The 20,480-nt window shown below is 39.1% G+C and overlaps 1 protein-coding gene across 1 annotated transcript in view; it reads right to left on the bottom strand.

Annotated features, from left to right (window-relative positions):
• Positions 1-20,480, bottom strand: part of KCNQ3 (potassium voltage-gated channel subfamily Q member 3) — a 296,751-nt gene that overhangs the window by 27,974 nt on the left and 248,297 nt on the right. Inside the window, exons 10-11 of the mRNA XM_075581947.1 lie at positions 3,110-3,312; positions 1,957-2,059 (exon numbers count right to left, since the gene is read on the bottom strand). Of these exons, the coding sequence (XP_075438062.1) occupies positions 1,957-2,059; positions 3,110-3,312 (306 nt within the window). The remainder of the gene's footprint in view (positions 1-1,956; positions 2,060-3,109; positions 3,313-20,480) is intronic.

The following is a 20,480-nucleotide window of genomic DNA, read 5'->3' as shown; positions in this document are numbered from 1 at the left end:
TATGACAACCCTCAGTTGTCTGTCCTTTAACCAGTTTTCAATCCAGGTGCATATATTATTACTGAGTCCAATTTTCTTTATTTTGTACACCAACCTCTTGTGTGAAACCGTATCAAAAGCCTTTGCAAAATCTAAGTAGACCACATCAACTGCATTACTTTGGTCTAAATTCCTACTTACCTCCTCAAAGAAACAAATAAGGTTAGTTTGGCAAGATCTATCCTTCATAAATCCATGCTGACTATTACTAATAATTTTGTTTTCTATTAGGTATTCCTGAATATTATCCCGTATTAAACCTTCAAGTAGTTTCCCTACTATTGAAGTCAGGCTTACAGGTCTGTAATTTCCCGGTTGTAATCTAGCTCCCTTTTTAAATATAGGCACCACATCTGCTTTACGCCAATCTTGTGGTACTGAGCCTGTGGAAATGGAGTCCTTGAATATTAAATATAATGATTTGGCTATTACTGAGCTTAACTCCTTGAGAACTCTTGGATGTATGCCATCGGGGCCAGGTGTCTTTTCAAGTCGCTTATGAACTTCTTCCTCAGTTAACCAATTGTTCATTAATATGGAGGTTGTGGCTTCCTCCTGTGGCTCTACTATTGAACTTGATTCTTCCCTGGTAAACACAGAGGCAAAGAATTTGTTTAATATCTCAGCTTTTTCCTTATCTCCAATAATAATCTGCCTACTCATCTCACACTGAAAGGGTCCTATATTTTCTTTTCTCATTTTTTTGTTATTAAGGTACTTAAAGAACTTTTTAGGGTTGACCTTACTTTCTATTGCAATCCTTTTTTCATTATCCATTTTTGCTAATTTGATTGCCCTTTTGCAATTTTTGTTACATTCCTTATAATTCTGATACAATGTCTCTGTCCCTTCTGACTTAAAGAATCTAAACGACTTCCTCTTCTTGTCCATTTCCTCCCCTACCTGTTTATTTAGCCACATTGGTTTTGACTTATTTCTTTTATACTTATTACCCAAGGGTATACACTGATAAGTGTGCTTTTCTAACAATGTTTTAAAGACTGCCCATTTATCTTCTACATTTTTCCGTGCAAAAACATCATCTCATTGTATTACTACTAGATTAGACCTCAATATATTAAAATATGCCTTTCTAAAGTTTAAGGTCTTTGTTGAAACCAAGAAATCTATTTTTTGATCATTTATTTCAAATGAGACCATGCTATGAACACTGTTACCCAAATGTTCCAGGACTTGAATATTTTTTATTACTTCTACATTGTTTGATATGATCAAATCCAGTATTGCCCCTCTCCTGGTTGGTTCCTTAATAATTTGGGTCATATAATTGTCTTTAAGCACCCCCAAAAACCTGTTTCCTTTTGTTGTAACGCTAATCTCATTGCCCCAGTCTATGTCTGGATAATTAAAATCCCCCATTATGCAAACATGACCCAGTTTTGATGCCATTTCCATTTGCAAAAGTATTTTAGCTTCCTCAATCTCACAGATATTTGGTGGTTTATAGCATATTCCCACAAACATTTTCTTAATACTTTTACCTCCACTGCTAATTTCTATCCACAAAGTCTCTACATTTTCATCATTCCCTTCATAAACATCATCCCTTATAATAGGTTTTAGATCAGGTTTAACATATAAATGTACTCCACCTCCCCTTCTATTTGTTCGATCCTTCCGAAAAAGGGAATAACCCTCTAAATTAACTGTGCAGTCATGAGTTTCATCCCAGTTCTGACTTCTAACCTTGTGATTTTGATGCCAAATTGCCATAGCATAGATTTGGTTCTTATTACTTTCATTCAGGGCTCCAAGCCCAGTAAGTTTTTCTAAGATTTTTGCTCTGAGATTCTTGTATGGCTTATTGAGGCTAAATGATGTAAACTGAATCCATACTTGTTAACAGACTTGAATAGATATGAAAGTATAGTTAAAAACAGAAATAGTGTTCTGTACCTAGAAGCATGGATAGCTGTCTTTATTGTAGGGATTAAATCTTCTACTAGGAATTCATTACTGTAGCCAGCTTCAGTCATGGTATCCCCAGCTGTTCCAGCATCTACCGAAAGGAATAAAGCATGATCTAGAAAACTACACAATAATAAAGATGTCATTCTCAGTGGGCAATGATTTACTTGCAAACACCTTCAGCATGACTATCAGTCACGTGCCTATTAGACTTATAGTATTCATACCAACTCAGCAAATTATATACAGTATGTTTGTAAAGTATTAACATGATCTCTTATGCTATTACACAATAGTCATTATTTTTTTTAAAAATACACCTTCAATTGTAGCTTGCCACTATCTTATTATTGTACCTTCATGATTATGTATTATGGCATTAGCTAGTAATTAATTATACGCTGAATTGTTTAGCAATCATGGTACACACCAACAAGGACTCCTTCTTGACTTTCACACATGGCTTGGACAGTTGGAGGAGACATCCTCCATTCATCAACAGTTATTGTAATTACCTTATACAAAATCTTTAGAATTTACTCTTCACCAATTTATAGAGAACTTCAAGATACAATTTTATTTGAAAAAAAACCTAAACTGTTAATTTCATGCAGTGAGCCCATGATTTATAACGAAAGGATGAGATTACTATTAATTACACATTAGGTAGACAGACCCCACTGAGTCTATAGAGATGGTGGTATGGCCTATGAGAGGGGGACAAAGCTGGAGTATACTGGCAGATGATAGACAAGAGTCAGGTAAATATGTCTTAATGCTTGTTCAGCTGATACTTGAGAGAATTGTCCAGGTTCTCATTATTTAATTACAGTACAGTTCAGTATGATACAAGTGTGTTAATGGTCAATACTCTTAAGACCCACTATAATGTTTAAAAAGAAAAGGAAATGTTTTGAAATCTAACTTCTATTTGCCTTTCACCGAAGATGTGATTTAATCATAAAAACCATCATTTGTGAACTTTCTCTCAGTAAGGGCATCACCAAACCATTAATAGCAAGTAGTGTTCAGCAGTGATTATGTTTAACCTTGGTTCAACGTTCATGGGTGTAATGGGTGTAATAAATTGCACAAAGAGAGTGAAAAAAGGAATCAGAGGAGAAACAAATAAATGTTGTACCTTCTGAACTCTGCCAAAAAGCATATGCTTTCATTCGCAAAGCTGTTCGAAAACGTTCCTTATTACTCAAGCCAATATTTTTGGGCTCTTTTGAAGGACTTTCTTCAACGCCATCAGTATTCAATGGGGTAAATGGCTTTCCTTTGGGACTTGTTCCACGTGGGTTTGAAAGTCTTACCCGGTCCAAAAGGCTCCACTTTTGACTAGAAATAAAGGATAAACCATATATACATTAATTGAGGACCTACACATTGAAATCATTGTACCCGGAAAAAAATTGGGTCTATGTATCAAGCAGAATTTATTAATGCAATATAATGTGTCTTTAACATATATATCAAACTTTATTTCAAATTTGTATTTGCCTCAAATGATTCCAGTTCTTGGCAATACAACTCATATATAAAAAGTATTTTCAGGGGTGCGCAAACTAAGGGATGCCCAACATTTACGGGAGGGGCGGCGCGGGTGGCGCTTACAGAAGCCCAACAACATTTAAATAAAATCCCGGCGGAGCGTACAAAGCCTCTATATGTCTCTTACCTTCTCTCCGGCTACTTCTGGCGATGCGTCGCCATGGCAACGCAGAGTAAAATTACGCCACAGGGTCAAATGGCAACGCGACGTCACATGACTTTTTAACGTCGAGTGATGCCGCCAATGCGGAGAAAAGTTAAGGGTGAGGGGGCGCAAACAGGTGGGGAGAGCAGTGGAAACAAAAAAAAGTTTGTGCACCCCTGGTTTACATGATGACAAGGAACCCAAAAACAAACATGTTACAATATATGTATATGGGATATCTTTATATCATCTGTGCAACAAATAATTAGTCTCCTTCTTATTTCTCTGCAAAATCACTTCCAAGTTAAATTGGTAACACAAATGGGGCTTAATCCAAGCAAATATTGGTCTATCTGCTCCACTCCTCTCTGTTTGAAAGCTTGGTATATAGACCCTGGCATACAGAACCTCCATAAAAATGTTGTTTATTTTGTAGTTACTACTGATAAATTAAACACTTAAAAAAAAAACATTTGCTCAACGAAAAATCAAAAGCACTTCAAAATGTTTCAGTACTCATACTTTTTGTGCCTTACGATGTACTCACTTTGTGGCTTTCAAATTAGGGAACTTGTCATAACACAAATCGACCTGTGTCATGCCCACGACAATGTAAAAGGTTCATCTTCTATATCAAGTGATCTCATTCAGCTCATTTCTATGCTCAGAAAACAACCCCTAAGAAGTACCTAAGATTTTGCGGTTAGTCATGCTCATAATCCTTTACTGTAACGACAATTCCAAAACAATAAATCCTTTTGTTTTTTAAAATATCAAGCAAGAAGACGCATATATGGATTCATGACTCACAGAGGCTTATAAAATAAATGACTCCTGTATATGTTATATTATCAAAATGTACATCTTGGCACGGCAGTAGCGGTAGTAGGCAGAGTCTATAGTGAGTACGGAAATGGATATCTTCCTTATAAACATTCCTCTACAAGCTTCTTGTATGGATCCCCTATTAAAATTAAAAATGATGGGTTTCCCCATAGATCTTTATTTCCATTTCAAACTATATGTGTCCTAAACGTAGGCGTTCCTTACGAATCTGGTAGGGGTTACAGATGATATAAATACTTGAGGGGAATCATCTATTGTAGAAAATCCGTTAACAAAATTAGCGTTTACATCCCACACATATTTAACTGGTATAAGAAGTGAGACTTTTTAACTATAACAACTATAGCAGGAACATCCCATTCTGGATCATTTAAAGTAGACGAAGCTGCAGAAAAACGGCAATACAACAACCAGGACAGGTAATGCATTGTAAATAAAATACAAATAGCAGTTGACAGATAGTTAAATATCCCTCTTGTGATATGTACACTCTAAATAGCAACATTGTGAATCGCAAAAAATTATATTTCTCATTATCTTCGGTAAAGGATAAATAGATATTGCACAGAATGTACGTATACAATGCAATGTTTATATGTACTGCATCCTGTGTTTAAGCCTAAATCACCTCCAGATTAAATATTGTTGTTTTTTATAACGTGTGTGGGGTCCCCAGTAGCTGATCCCCCAATTTCTGAGATGTTTGTGTTAGATTTGACACAAAAATAAACTACAAATATGGCCACGGATCACCAACAGAAAACTGATTACTGAAGTTCTCTTCGCTGCCCCAGATAAAGCATGACCAGGAAACTATTTTTGTCCACGAGAAAATATTCTTCCTGCTCGGACAAAAGAATAACTGGGTGGTTGGCCTCGGGAAACCCGCTAGTTCAAGTGATTATTCCCCAACCCCGTAAAAAAAAAAAAAACAGACTTGAGCAGATTGCTGCTTTAAGATTTAAAAAGAACTATCAAGAAGCATATTCATCTTAGATATAACTACATAGATTATATCTTGTTATATCATGTATGCATGTTAAATAGAAATAACAATGTATGCCATGTTTCTACTTAAATTGTACAATAGTATCTCAATGGTTAATCTGATTTAGTGAATATTCACAATAGGTTTGAGTTGTCTGAGCTGAGCTTATTATTTGAATAATATTCACAGTAGTTTATACCTTATTAATTAGCTCTAATAGTTATTATTAAAGACGCTCGCCTGTAGTTATGCATTCTGTTTCTGATTTCTGCTTTATAAGAACATTTGATCATTGTTACACTTGCAGTTCTGTGTGTGAAAGTGCTGCTTGGTGCAGTGTCTGTATTAGCAAAGTGTTAACACAATATTATTAGCAACTTCTTTTCCAATTTTTATTTCAGTAGTTCATCATTTTCATACCATGTTCACATTTTTTTTCCTTTTTATGCTTGTAGATGGGAGTAATGATGTGTCTACTTTTTCAGAGAATCTTCTGCATGTTTTTGCTTTTGTTTTTTATGTATCTTGTAATGTGATTCTTGTGCCTTAAATGTGTTGTTTATATCATTCCTGCATTTTTATTTGGTTCTGAGCTAGTCATTTTACACATTTTTTGTCTGATATAACAAATTGACATACAGCTGAATCCATATGTGTCACTGGTTAGATTAGAGCATACTCAGATTGATGGTTATTGATTGTAAGTTAGTCACTTTCAAAGTTATTGACATCGGTCTCCCGTTGAGTAGGTTATTTTGATGGCTGAATTATTACGGAAAAATCATAGAGCTAGCCAATTTGCCATGTGAAATGCATTGAAACAATTTGTTTCCCCGTATTAAATTCAAATTGCTAACAAGTAAGGTAATACCAACACTCCTGTGATGTAATAGTGTGGGTTGGTGCACTAGGTGAAGTTTAGGTCAGAGAAAGAGGTTGATAATTACTGCTTCCAATAGAGAGAAAAGAATATTGAAACGTCCCCATGTTGCTTGCCCTCAGTACCCCACATTAATAATTGCAATAGTAAGAAGCAGTAGTGCAGATCGTAATGTGGTGATGAGCTTGAGGGGTAGTAACCCCACTATAGTCAATGTGGATAGTGATTGTAGTATATCAAAACTAAATATTTAATAGATCATATTTTTTTAAAAATGTGGGTAAATAGCATCTGAGAGAAGTGTCGCTGCTGAAGAGAGTGCAGGCAGTAATTATCATATTCAAATTGCTGTCTGATTAATATTAGTTTATACAGAAGCAACGTTGTTAAGTTAAACAGATGTATTAATGAAACTGGGTCATGGTCATACCAATGCTATGCTATTTTTGCTGCGACGGCAGATAACCATTGTATGACCAGAAAAAAAAACATTTTATTTCATACAGTATAGAGCTTTTCTCCCAATGGGACTCAAAGCGCATCACAATTACAGTCAAGTGCAGTATGTCGCACATAGGAATTTTACAGGCACAGTCCCTGCACAGATCAGCTGACCATCTATGAATTTGGTGCCTGAGACACAGGGAGATAAAGTGACGTCCCCAAGGTCACGAGGAGCTGACACCGGGAATTGAACCAGGTTCCCCTGATTCAAACTCTGTGTCATTATTTAGTTAGTGTTTTTACTCGCGAAGCCGCTCCTTCTATGCAAGAAGATAAATCGTGCACATTAGAGAAGCAAATAATACGGTTATTCTTTAGCGTTAATAATACCTATTGTCCAAGTGATTGGATACTGGTGGCTGCATCTGTATATGGACACAAACACAGGGGTATCCTAGACATCCTAAAGGAGTACTGGGTGGAACAGTGGTCCCCTTCTAATATACATCAATATGTGTTGAACCCTAGGAACCACCTAGTCATGGCCGGCCATTTTGCAACGGAAAATCTTAGATAAACTATAGATAGTCAGGAGAGACATTATAACCAAAATGATCATAGGGTGTTTCAATCTGGGGACCAGGTGATGCTGCTCTTACCTAGTTGTGAAAGCAAACTACTAGCAAAATGGCAGGGCCCATTTGCAGTACTCCATCGCATGGGTGACGTGGATTATGACATGGGGAGAGGGAGTGGCTCTGTGAGTAAAGACCAGAGGAACCTGGTTCAATTCCCGGTGTCAGCTCCTTGTGACCTTGGGTAAGTCACTTTATCTCCATGTGCCTCACCAAGAACATAGATTGTAAGCTCCACGGGGCAGGGACCTGTGCCTGCAAAATGTCTCTGTAAAGTGCTACGTAAAACTAGCAGCGATATACAAGGACATGCTATTATTATTATTATCTCTCAACAACGGTCCAGGAAGAGCTAAACAAATTTACCATGTAAACTTACTGAAACTCTGGAAAGAGCAGAGTTCTCTGTTCATCCACCCAGTGCAAGAGGAAACGTATCTGGGTCTTCATACTCCACAGGGAGTTACCTTTGGTGACAATTAAATCCCAATGGGAAGCCTATTAACCTCTGAACAGAAAGGGGATTTATTAGAGGTTTTTAACCAATTCAGAGATGTTATTTTCTGATCTCCCAGGGCAGACAAATGTAATTTGTGATAGAGACAGAACCTGGTGTAAAAGTACGCTCTTGTCCTTACAGGTTGCCTGAAAGCCATAAGGCACTTGTAGAGAAGGAAGTTAAAAAAATGCGAAATCTGAGTGTGATCTAGGAATCATGCAGTGAATGGTGTAGTGTGGTTGGAGGTGGGAAAGTAAGGCTACTGACCAGTAAGGTAGCTGCCCTGAAAGAAGTTGTGACCCTGCAAACAAGGATGCAGGTGGGCTTTCTGTTTGGCTTAGCAAGGTACTATCAGCGATTAATCCCTAATTATTTTTAAATTACGACACCCCTAACAGACCTCACAAAAAATGTGTCCCTTAAAGGTGGCAAAAAGGTGTCTATCAGAGGGTCCCATCCTTAGAAGCCCAGATTTCAATAGGCCTTTTCTCTTACAGACCGATGCATCAGAGATAGGACTGAGGGCAGTTCTATCGCAACAGTTTGAGGGGGTAGAACACTGATCCATTTCTAGAGTAGGAAATTGTTCCTGAGGGAAAAATACTACTCCGTAATTGAAAAGGAATGTTTCACAGTGAAGTGGGCTATTGAGGCATTAAGGCATTACCTGGAGTCCATTTTACCCTGGTGATGGATCACTCTCCACTAAAGTGGTTACATTTAATGAAGGACTGCAATGCAGGGCTAACCAGGTGATATATGGCCCTCCAGCCCTTCTCGTTTGAGAATCCGCACCGGCCTCGGAAGGAAAACGCAAACGCTAATTTCCTGTCTCGAGAAGGGGTGAATGGTCGAGCTTCAGCCATGTGGGGTCCGAGCTACACACAAACAGGGGAGGAATCTGACAGGGTGGATTCCCTAGCTGATTGTTATGCATGGGAGACCTATGTTTAAAGGTTGAGCACCGCACTGAGCAGGTTAAATCTCAGTCTGAGAAAAGGCTGACTTGATTAGCCTGCTTACCTGGCTCGTTAGAGTGTCTTAGAAAGTCTGTAACTCTCAGTGCTCTGGATTCCTGTCTGAACCAGAGAGACGCATGCTAGAGCTCTGAGGGGAGAGAAGACTGCACAAAATGTCTGTTTTACACAGGAACTCTTGCTCTTCTGTATCCTGGACTTGAACTACCCTTCCTGGGAAAAGCGAAAAGCCCTTATCAAGGACTTTATGTTTTTGTTAACCGTGTATATGCTGAATATAAGCTCTGTTTATTTCCACCTTTTTTGAGGCTAAATAAAAAGCTTATATTCGGACAAACCCACATGTCGTTGCATAGTCCCTGAAACAGGGTCATTATACTAAACACAGGTAATTTCACTATTATAGTCATTCATTTTTTGCAAAACTGTTACGATTATTGAAGAGTCTCCAATATTTTTCTTAGAAATGTATTGAATAAATATGATATTAGTGAGGACTTAGACACTAACAAGTATGATTGGAAAATCACGTAAGGTTAAGTGACAGTTGTACTGTGGTCTCTCAGCACTTGACGTGACTTGATTATAAAAATGTTTTCATGCGACTTTCTCTTACAGCAATAACTGGCAAAATATTCCAGTCTATTACTTTTGTAATGTCTCCTTAATAAAGTGAGGTTCATATTCAGTAGAACTCTTTAAACACAGCTTGTTTCAATGACTATAATTATATGTATATGGATATTGCATACTGCAGCAGGTACATGGTAATTTATTAGGTGTGCAGATTTCCTTTTTGCTATCTTCTGCCTCTAGTCCAGGCTTTCTATCTGCCATGCTACAGCAGTCTAATCAATTTTAGCTGGATCTATTCTATAAAATCCCACATGTCCTTTATGCTAGGAAATTCAAACCCATCATCAAACCATAACCACCCATCCTCCTCTTTCTCTGGTATTTTTATCCTTCTTGGGCCGTGCATATGAAGGCCCATACTGATATATACGATGATGCGAGAGAAAGGCCAAATGTATTGAATTCAACCAACCTAATAAATATGCGTTGTCGTTTTGTCTATGTACACACAGCAACAATGCAATGCCCTCTGTGATGTTGGCTTGTGCTATTTATGTATGTAACAACCTTTATAGTAGTAGTGCCAACAGTGCTAAAGAAGTGCAAGCGTGTCTGGTGCAACCATTAGGCAACTTAGGCAGGAACAGCAGGGAGCGTGGTAGGAGTCACAAGCAGAGGTCAGAGTCAGGCGACAGATAGCGTAGTCGAGGTCAGAAGCAGGGGTCAGGGGCAGGCGACAGATAGCGTAGTCAGGTAACAAGCAGAGGTCAGAGGCAGCCGGCAGATAGCGTAGTCAGGGTAAAAAGCAGAGGTCAGAGGCAGGCGGCAAATAGCGTAGTAGGGGTCACAATCAGAGGTCGGCAACGAGGAAACGGGAACAATAGAACAAGAAATTTGTTCCCAGCACCCGAAAAAATGATTGAAATGAATAATATCAAGATAAGAGTTTTTACTGATATAGAAGAATAATACAATATAAACAGCAGCATATGTTCATGTTACGCGAATGACTGCTGAGGACAAAATAGCAGATCAAAATCACATATTCTAGTGTTGAAAAGTACATTTTAAAAAAAATCCTAAGTGAGGGGAGGGAAACACAGTGGGATAGACAAGGAGAGAGAAAACGAGAAGAGGGGAAAACGGGAATAAGGGGGGCAATGTTTCGGGGCACCTGGCCCCTTCTTCTGCCCCATTCCCTTAGATCAACAGATCAAGGTACTTCCCTTGTCCCTGTCAACAAACAAGTGTTCCCTATAATGTGAGTAGAACATCAATGAATGCAAAAACAGTAGTAATGTCTATAAATAGGGACCCCGCAGTGGGGTACTATACACAATAATTGTGTCTGACAGCACTTCTAAACGAACAGGCTGTCCAACAAAACGTACTATGAATACTTAAACCACTCCATCAAGTTTATAAGAGCAGGTACCTAATACTAATGATAGCACAGACTATCAAACCAAACAATTACAGTATATACTTTCCAGAATTCTAATCAACTCTTGACCTGTCTCATGAAATAATAGGGCACTTTATACCTTAATGAAACACAGTAACAACGAAATTAATCATCTTAATGATAATGTATTAATAGCCTAGAGAACCACTGGACTATAATGAATAGTAATGCCATACATATAAAATAACAAGTAGTCTCTAATTGTCAAACCAGAGAGAAAAGTTGCCAGCTGTGAACTCCGACTGCAGGACGCCTGAATCAGGTAGTCAGAAGTATGGAGTTAAATGTCCTATAGCGAGTGACATCATCAGGGGGCGGATCCTGATGTCTCTATCCGGATTGGTCATCTCCTCTTCCTCTGCTTAGCTTATTACCTCACATTAGGTGTGTGACGTCATTGGGTGCTGGATCATGTTCTCTGTTAGGCTGAGTTGCCTGTAATCTTCCAGCTCCGACGCCGCTGCAATTAGCAGTATTGTAGAAAAAATTGAGCGTGATGTCAGACGGGGGCGGGTTCTCAGGAACTGAAGTCCTTCATGAACTCCACTGGTAGTAAAACAATACAAAGGTGGCCTCACGGATGCTGATAGGCTAGTCATCATTTGCAGGCAACTAATCATCTCTCTCGAATACCATACCCATGTAGACAGCTACTGAGTTTGTGTCCATGATCTTTAGGCACTTATTCACAGCAGTGGTGCAGGTCCTCAACAATTATTCCCCATAGACACGTGTTGGAGAAAGAGAAAAATAAGTTATATCAACCTCAATAAAGCAATATGTAAAAATAATGGCTAAAGGCCATAAATGGCTTCAATAAGACAAAAACAAAAGTTTGTATGGGGAGCATGCCTTCACATGTGATAGTCCGATCTCATGACAAAGAAATCTCTCCGATATTGAACTGACAACATATGAAGGGTGCCTTTGCTGCTTCAGATATATCAATTACATTAGGGTGTAGATATTTGATATCTGTTTGCTCTATGCATACTGCTGCGACACACTTTATTCGAGCAAATACCCAGTATGTACCTGGCAGATACCTGGAATGCGCCGCTCCTCACCTCTGACAAGCCCCGTTGCATTTGCCTTCCCAGCCTGGGTTCATGCCTGGCTGACGGGCGGCTGATCTGTTAAATGATAATGATTAGGATTTAATAGGCTGCAATGCTTCGCGTGTCTACCAGATGGCATAAATTCATGAATTGTAATGCAGTATATATATATATACTGTGCAGTATTGCAGCCAGCGGGAATAAAATGCTTCAATCCCTGCCTGGAAAATAACTCAATGCACTCGGGCAGAAAACAGTCACAAACCTCAATACACCCGGGTATACCCGAATTCGTGGGACTAGCCGAGCTCGAATAAAGTGTGTCGCCAGTGTATATCAGTACAATCATCTATTGTTTGATATACACTCTCTGTGAGGATCCGCCATCCTGGCGGCCGGAGACCATCTCCTCACCTGGAGACACCTGCTGCCACGGACTCCCGGGATGCGTAGTCTCGCGGCCCTGTTACGCTCGCGCGAGCGGATCTTGCGTGACCTGTCTGCCCGCCCGTGGACTCCGGCTCCGCCCCATGCTCCAGCGCGCGGCGAGTGCGATCATCCAGCCTCCCCTCTGACTAACGCCCCAGTCTCCGCCGCCCCCCTGGTGACGTACAGGACCGGCGTGGGAGTGACTTGTGCTCCGGGCTCAGTCCCCTGAACTCAGTGACGCGCGCCGGTTGGCACGCACTCAGTCCCGACTCCATGCCTGATCATGCTGCATCATAGGGCACACTTGCGTGCACCAGCAGCCTTTAGGATTCGGTTTCCTGATACCGCCCTGGCTTTTCATTGGAGGATCTCCCTATATATACCCTCTTGCTCCAGACTTTCATTGCAGAGCATAGTTTTGCATAGCATAGAAAAGGTTAAATAGCATGCACTGATTTCTTGTAGGTACAGGGAGTGGGTGAAGCTTGCAGTTTAGGCCTTGTGGGAGGGTGGCAGTAGATGTTAACCCCTGAAAGGGGCATAGAAAGGGGCATCAAAAACACATTGGCAGTAAATGGGCATTCAAACAAAAATCCACAATCAGTTACATGGTACACCAGCTAAGCGGATTGGGGGTGCAGGGCCGCCAACAGGGGGGGGGGAAGGATAGTGGCGTCCCGGGCCCCGTGGGTCAGTTAATTAAATTGCGCGGCTGAGCGCCAGTTAATTAAAAAAAAAACGCTCCGTGTCTCCCTGTTGGCAGCGCTGGAAGTAGGTTTAAGCTTTAAGCTTCCGGTGCGAGAGGAAGGCCGGAAGCGCGCAGGAGTAGCTTTTATATATATATATATATATATATATATATATATATATATATATATATATATATATATATATATATATATATATATATATATATATATATATATATATATGTAACGGATTTTCTGGCCTGGCCTGACCCACCCAATCTCACATTGGCTACTGTGGTCTAACCAGCCCCCATTACAGTGTGGTGTCTGGTGGTGCACCTGTTGGCAACAGGACTCCTGAGTCTCCCGCATGATGTTGTGTGGGGATTGCCAACCCAGACAAGCAGCTGAGGTAGTGTGCTTGAGTCCTACCTAGATCCAGTGCAGCGCCTCCACCTCATCAGGATCCCAGCGTCCGCTTGTGGATGGTCCTGGTGAGGAACTCCTCTGTGGTGCACTCCTCTGTGTAATCACTCCACACTTACACACGTGGGTATGGTTTAACAGGATCATCTTTATTGACTTGCGGCGGGCCAGCTGCCCCTCACAATGGGTGTACTTAGCCTCTCATGTTCACCGCACTTCCCTTTGAAAGGTGTCCTTTCCCAAATTGGTGGATTCCATATCTTCCCTCAGGGAGATAGTCCATGTGCCAGGTCCCTGGTCCCAGTCTTATAAGTTGTCTCCTCCCAAGCCTGCACTCAGACTTGCTCCTTGTCTCATAGTCTCTTACATAATCTCTGAACAGCTTAGCAACAACTTCTGAACAACCTCACTTTTGAGCAGTGCTGTGCCTTATGTATCCTCTGGGGGCTGGCACAACTCTGACATAACTAATCATGGACTCAGAGCATGTGACCACTCCCATCCATACATAGGGCACCTCACCAGGGTGCGAGGGCAAACCTCCATAATTACTGCTGGCATGCCCATAACTTACCAGGCCTTACTGTCAGCAGGAGAGATGACTGCAGCCATTTTACAGCATGGTTACATATATATACCACACACACACATATTCCCAGTAAGGCTTTGTCCCGCTGGCGCTGAACGTGCACCCCCCCACTTTTTCCCCCTTTCCCATTCCCTTCCCCCCCTCCATTTCCTCCTGCCCTATCCCCCCCCTCCCCCCCTCCCAATCTCCCTTTTCCCTCCCCCTCTTTCCCTTCCCCTCTCCCCCACTTCCCCCCCCCCTCCCCATTTCCCCTTCCCTTCCCCCTTTCCCCCCCCCTCCCCCACAATTCCTCCCCCTTCCCCCCCCCCTCCCCCCTCTCATCTTTTTTCACCCATCATTGCCCTCAATTAAACACCCATTATGTGATACTTTTATTCCATTCCTTCCTTTTCAGAATTATATCAATCTAATTGATTTATGTGGACATTTTAATAATAATTTTATAATTTTATATATATTTTTTAGTTTATGCAGGAGTTATTGTTTGTGTTTACTAGTAATGAAACTATTAATATGCTATTGGTCCTATATAATTAAATATATAATTGCTGTTTGTGGTTTATATATCATTCAATTGTTATATACAAAAGTTTACTTAATTGTAGCATTTAGTATTTAGTTAAGTTAATTTTAATTTTTGATGTTTATGTATTTTGAATTATTGAGTGTAACACATGAGGTATTTTTAATATTGTTATGTATTTCATTTTAGTATTGAATTTTTTTTAAAATGGCATGTATACTTATTTAAGCAGTATATACTTAGTTCCTATGCTTTACCCTGTTAGCTTTGTATCTCTACTGGAGAGTCCGCTTTAATTAATTAATTATTTAAATGTTTAATTATTATCAGATATATATAGATGGTAATCATTATAAACAGCCTATCAGGGTAGTTATAGTTAAATTATATATATCTTTAAGCTACGGCTCGTTTATAGGGGAGGGACTAACACCTAGTACTTCCACCAATCATATTTGGGACCTTCCAGTATTTATACACTACTATCCTTGTTCAGGGACATTCCCTTTGATAAAGTTGCATTTGTTGCGACGAAACGCGTCAGGGACGTACTTTACGACACTACGTCATCACGTTGTGTGCATCTTTTACGGCCGGGGAGCACATGTAGTCATTTGAAGGCCCACTCTGATGCCAGACACACCTGGATGATTTCGAGTGAACCGAGTGAACCGGAGGGACTGCGCTGTTCGTGAGATGTACTCCAGTCTGTTTTGGACATGCCTTGGTGGTGATTATATATCACATACTGCTTATATTTTACCTTTCTATTGCGAGTGTTTTTAATCCCCCCATCCACCCTTCCCCACATTAAATGTTACAGTGTTACACTATGGGGCGTGCGCTCTCTGTTTTGTCTTTCTCATATATGTATGTATATATATATGCAAGTCACCACGCCAAGCGCCGCCCGCATGCATAGTTCCCTTAGTCACGGGGAAAGGGGGATACACCCCATTTTTTATTACATCATTCAATGCCTTCATCCAGGCTTTATACATCATCTTGATATCATGGATATCGGGGCTTTGCCTGTTAGTCTGGAATATGTATCCATTCAGTCTGTTTATCTTGGACTTTTTTGTTCTGACTGAAACTGACTTTATTACAGGCTCTGACATTGTTTCTTTGTGATACATTGTGTTCCACAGTTCTCTGGCTCTCTCTATTTATAGGGTCTGTGTGTTTTGACTGTTTATTTGTATGCAGCATGACTGCTGTCTTTTCAGCATATCAGGTTATCTAGCTGATTTTCATGCAAGTCAGATCATGTATGTCCACTCTGTGCATATAGATAGGATTTTATATGCTGGCATCCATGTTTGTTTAGTGCAATTATGATCGGCAGGTCTTGATTTCTCAGGGCACTTTGTTCCCTGGGTCATCACATTAGTCTCTTTGCAATAGCTTACAGTATATATATATATATATATATATATATATATATATATATATATATATATATATATATATATATATATATATATATATATATATATATATATATATATATATATATATATATATATAATCAAAAAATAAATAGATGATACCGTTCTGTGGCTAACGAAATGCTTTTATTTGTGCGAGCTTTCGAGATACACTGATCTCTTCTTCCGGCGATGTTACAATGAATGAAGCAAGGATTACTTAAAAACAGTGTCTCTTGGAATGTTATCTGTGCTGGTCCTCCCCCGGTGTGGATGAGATTTATGGCTGGAGGTGTCAAAGGGTAACTGAAAGCAAGTGAAGAAAGAGTGTGTATGTGTATCAGTGTGAATAAAAATGAATGGAGAGCCCACAGTATAAACCGTGCTCTACACAAGGTGTGTGTGGAGTGAGAGGGGATATAAATGGTGTGGGTGGGTGTGAAAATGTGAGAGTTTGCAGCACAACTAAAAGTGTGTGTGGATACTATGTGGTCCCTATTGGTGTATAGGGATGGAAAAATAAGGAGTATTAGTATGTGTGAGAGACAGCTGTGTGTGCATACATATAGCACAGTTCAGTTACCCTTTGACACCTCCAGCCATAAATCTCATCCACACCGGGGGAGGACCAGCACAGATAACATTCCAAGAGACACTGTTTTTAAGTAATCCTTGCTTCATTCATTGTAACATCGCCGGAAGAAGAGATCAGTGTATCTCGAAAGCTCGCACAAATAAAAGCATTTCGTTAGCCACAGAACGGTATCATCTATTTATTTTTTGATTATTGAAGCTCGGCTAACACGGTACTGATACCTCTACATGTGTATATATATATATATATATATATATATATATATATATATATATATATATATATATACAAGTGTGCACTTGCTTTTCTGATTAAATACATACACATTCATTTGTGAAACTTGGGGTCCTGATTTTTTTTGTTTTAAATATTCACAATTTCTTATTATTATATTATTTGTGCCTAATAAATTTCATTTTGTTGTATACACCTTGAGGGTTAAGTGTAGGTTTTATTTTCTCTTTCACACACACACACATACAGTATGTGTGTGTGTGTGTGTGTGTGTGTGTGTGTGTGTGTGTGTGTGTGTGTGTGTGTGTGTGTGTGTGTGTGTGTGTGTGTGTGTGTGTGTGTGTGTGTGTGTGTACCGTGCTAGCCGAGCTTAATAATCAAAAATGAATAACAATACCTTCTGTGGCTAATTAAATGCTTTTATTTGTGCGAGCTTTAGAGATACACTGATCTCTTCTTCCAGGGGTGTTACAATGGATAAAGAAAGAAAGGTTTAACTTAAAAACCGTGCATCTTTGAATGTTATCTGTGACTGAAAACTATCCCTCCCCCCTGTGTTGTATGCGATTTATGACTTGAGGTTTTAAATGGTCCATGAATGTTAGTGATGCAAGAGTGTGTGTGTGTGTGTGTGTGCGTGTGCGTGTGTGTGTGTGTGTGTGTGTGTGTGTGTGTGTGTACGTATGTATGTATGTAAATATAAATTTAGAAAGCACCCACAGTGTATACAGCGCTTTACAAAAGGTGTGTGTGGAGTGGGAGTGTATACCAATGGTGTGGGTAGGTGTAGGAATGTAAGAGGGTGTTGCAATACTATATGTGTGTGTGGATACTATGTGGTCCCTATTGGTATATAGGGATGGAATTACATTGTGTATTTGTATGTGTAAGAGACAGCTGTTTGTGCATACATATAGCACAGTATGTATAGACATGGCCTTTAGCACTCATTGGAAGAGAGTTCTCCTGTGTCAGTAGTGACTCATGAAACTGCGGTCTCGGTTTAGGCCATTGCTAAGTGTCCCGAACAGTTGAATACATTTGTATTCATGCAACCATCTCTCTTTCATTGTTCTAAGATTACCTTTGAGTATGGCCACCTTCAGATCATTCATCTTATGGCAAGTGTCAGAGAAATGTTTGCCGACAGGACTGTCACTTGTTCCGCGTGTGATGCTGTGGCGATGCAGACTCATTCTCTTGTTTAGCCCCTGTCCCGTCTCAACTATGCAGTAGCAGCCCCATGGGAATTTCATGCACATGTTGAGATACATGACATTGATGGAGGAACAGGTGAACCTTCCTCTTATTTTCTACTCCATATTGCTGTGCGGTATTGTATTGTGCCCGCTGTGTGGAGCATTGCACAGGTTTTGCATCTTGCGTCCTGGGATGGTCTTGTCCCTCATTCAGTTGTACTGTTGAATACTTTACTCCTCACCATAATTTTCTTGAGATTATGAGATTGTCTGTATGATAATAATGGTGTTTCAGGGAAGACCTGTTGCAGTCTTGTATCTTCCTGGAGAATGGGTTGAAGTTCCCTGGCGATCTTGCGTAGGGCTTCTAGGTGTGGGTTATATGTGACCACCAAAGGTACCCTGTCGCTTGTCTCTTTCTTTCTGTATTCAAGGAGTTCACTTCTTGGTATTCTGGTGCTTTTGTGGATTTGCTGGTCTACAATTCTGTGGTTATATCCATGGTTTATGAAATCCGATCTCAAGGCTAATTAATCCGCTGGCCTCTGTCTGCTGTGTCGGAGCATATCCAGTCGTATCCTATTGCTTGACTATATATATATATATATAAAGTTGGCTGCGGTGTATTTTTTGTTCTAATACAAGACATTTGGATTATACTACACAGTGTGTGGTCTCTTTTTGCTGGAGTTTGGCCTGGTAAATATGTTCTATATATATATTATATATATATATATATATATATATATATATATATATATATATATATATATATATATTTTTTTTTTTTTTTTTTATATATATATTTATATAAAAAAAATATATATAAATATATCTTGTTCTGATGGAGCTGCAAAGTAAACATGGGTCAGAATATCCTGTGTGATCCAGTCTGTTGTAAAAGTAAAGTTGGCTGTGTTGTATGCTTTATATATTTTAGCTTTGTGAGTTCGTGTGTAGTAGCCTTTACATATTTGGCTTTCTTTCGTCTTTCTTTAGGTTAAAAAAAAATATTTTCAGCGAAAGACTCTACAACTGAATAACACTAAATATGAAATTGACCTAGAAGAAAGGCGCATTGGAAGAGATCAGGGTCATGGAGGCAGAGAATACACAGAACTATTTTTTTTTAAATGTTCCATTACTGGGTATTGGAAAATATATCAATATAGGACAGTGCTTATATTTTCATAAAAAGCTATCACATCTGATTGAGATTATAATAAGAATGGAAAACAGATTCTGATGATTATTGGATACTTGTATACCACAGAAGCAATGTATACCAGCGATGTGTGTTGACCCATGCAGCAGTAGATTAAGTGGTTATTAACAAAAAAAAATTGTGACTTTCTAAGAAGTACTGTACTGGAGGTTATATATTGGTATAAAGTAGAACTGGATTATTAGAAATAATTCTTTAGACCTCAGCAAAATAAAATAAAAAGGCCCACATTAAAATCGTATGCATTTTTTATTGCTATTGTGTTTTTGTGAAATTTCTTTGGTTTGGTACATAAATGTTCTATAAAATGTTATATTTTGTACTTTAGGATCACATCACTAATCTAAACAGGTTTATTAGAACATACATGAACTGGCTACCGTGTCAACAGTAAACAAAATATGCGCAGGAAGCCATTCCTGGTCCAAGAATAGCAATATAATAATTGCAAAGATAAAATATCAATGAAGTTGTAAATACCGGAAAACAGATGCTCTAAATAAAAAAAATGAAAAAAAGTTGTTTAACTGCTTTGAAATGTATTATGCTTGGGAAGAGGTTGTCGGGATTACAATCAACCATCATTAACTGGGGCATGGTGACTCACCACAAAAGACTTAATTAGGAAAGGGAATGACTGTTCCATGTGCATTTTCTTAAACTCTAGAATAAATATCAGCAAACTGTATATTCTTAGTGCAATTTCCATTCAGTAATAAAAACCGATTATAATCAATGCAATTAAAACAGCAGGGACCTGACCCAATATAAATGATCCTGTCCTCTGAAACGTGCCACCATTATGTTTAGTACCGTTCAATTGACTAATTTAGATTTAACTGTAAGAGTAATTATGTATTATATTTCTGAATCAATAATTATTTTAGTACATCAGCCCAGACGTCCAGCAAGAATACTGTGAAATACAAGACTTTGCCGTTGACTAGTGGAACCATAGTGACACCTAGTGGCCACTGTAGATGGCACCACTTGGAAGAGCGCAACATCTGCATCATTTATGACTGTGAAATGGTTTCATGATATATACAATGTAAATAATGTTAATAGTAAAGGTCTTAATGTAATAAACATTAATGCAACTT

This window comes from Ascaphus truei, chromosome 2 (assembly GCF_040206685.1).
Source record: "Ascaphus truei isolate aAscTru1 chromosome 2, aAscTru1.hap1, whole genome shotgun sequence".
Lineage (NCBI taxonomy): Eukaryota > Metazoa > Chordata > Amphibia > Anura > Ascaphidae > Ascaphus > Ascaphus truei.
This window is presented reverse-complemented; position numbering and strand designations above follow the sequence as displayed.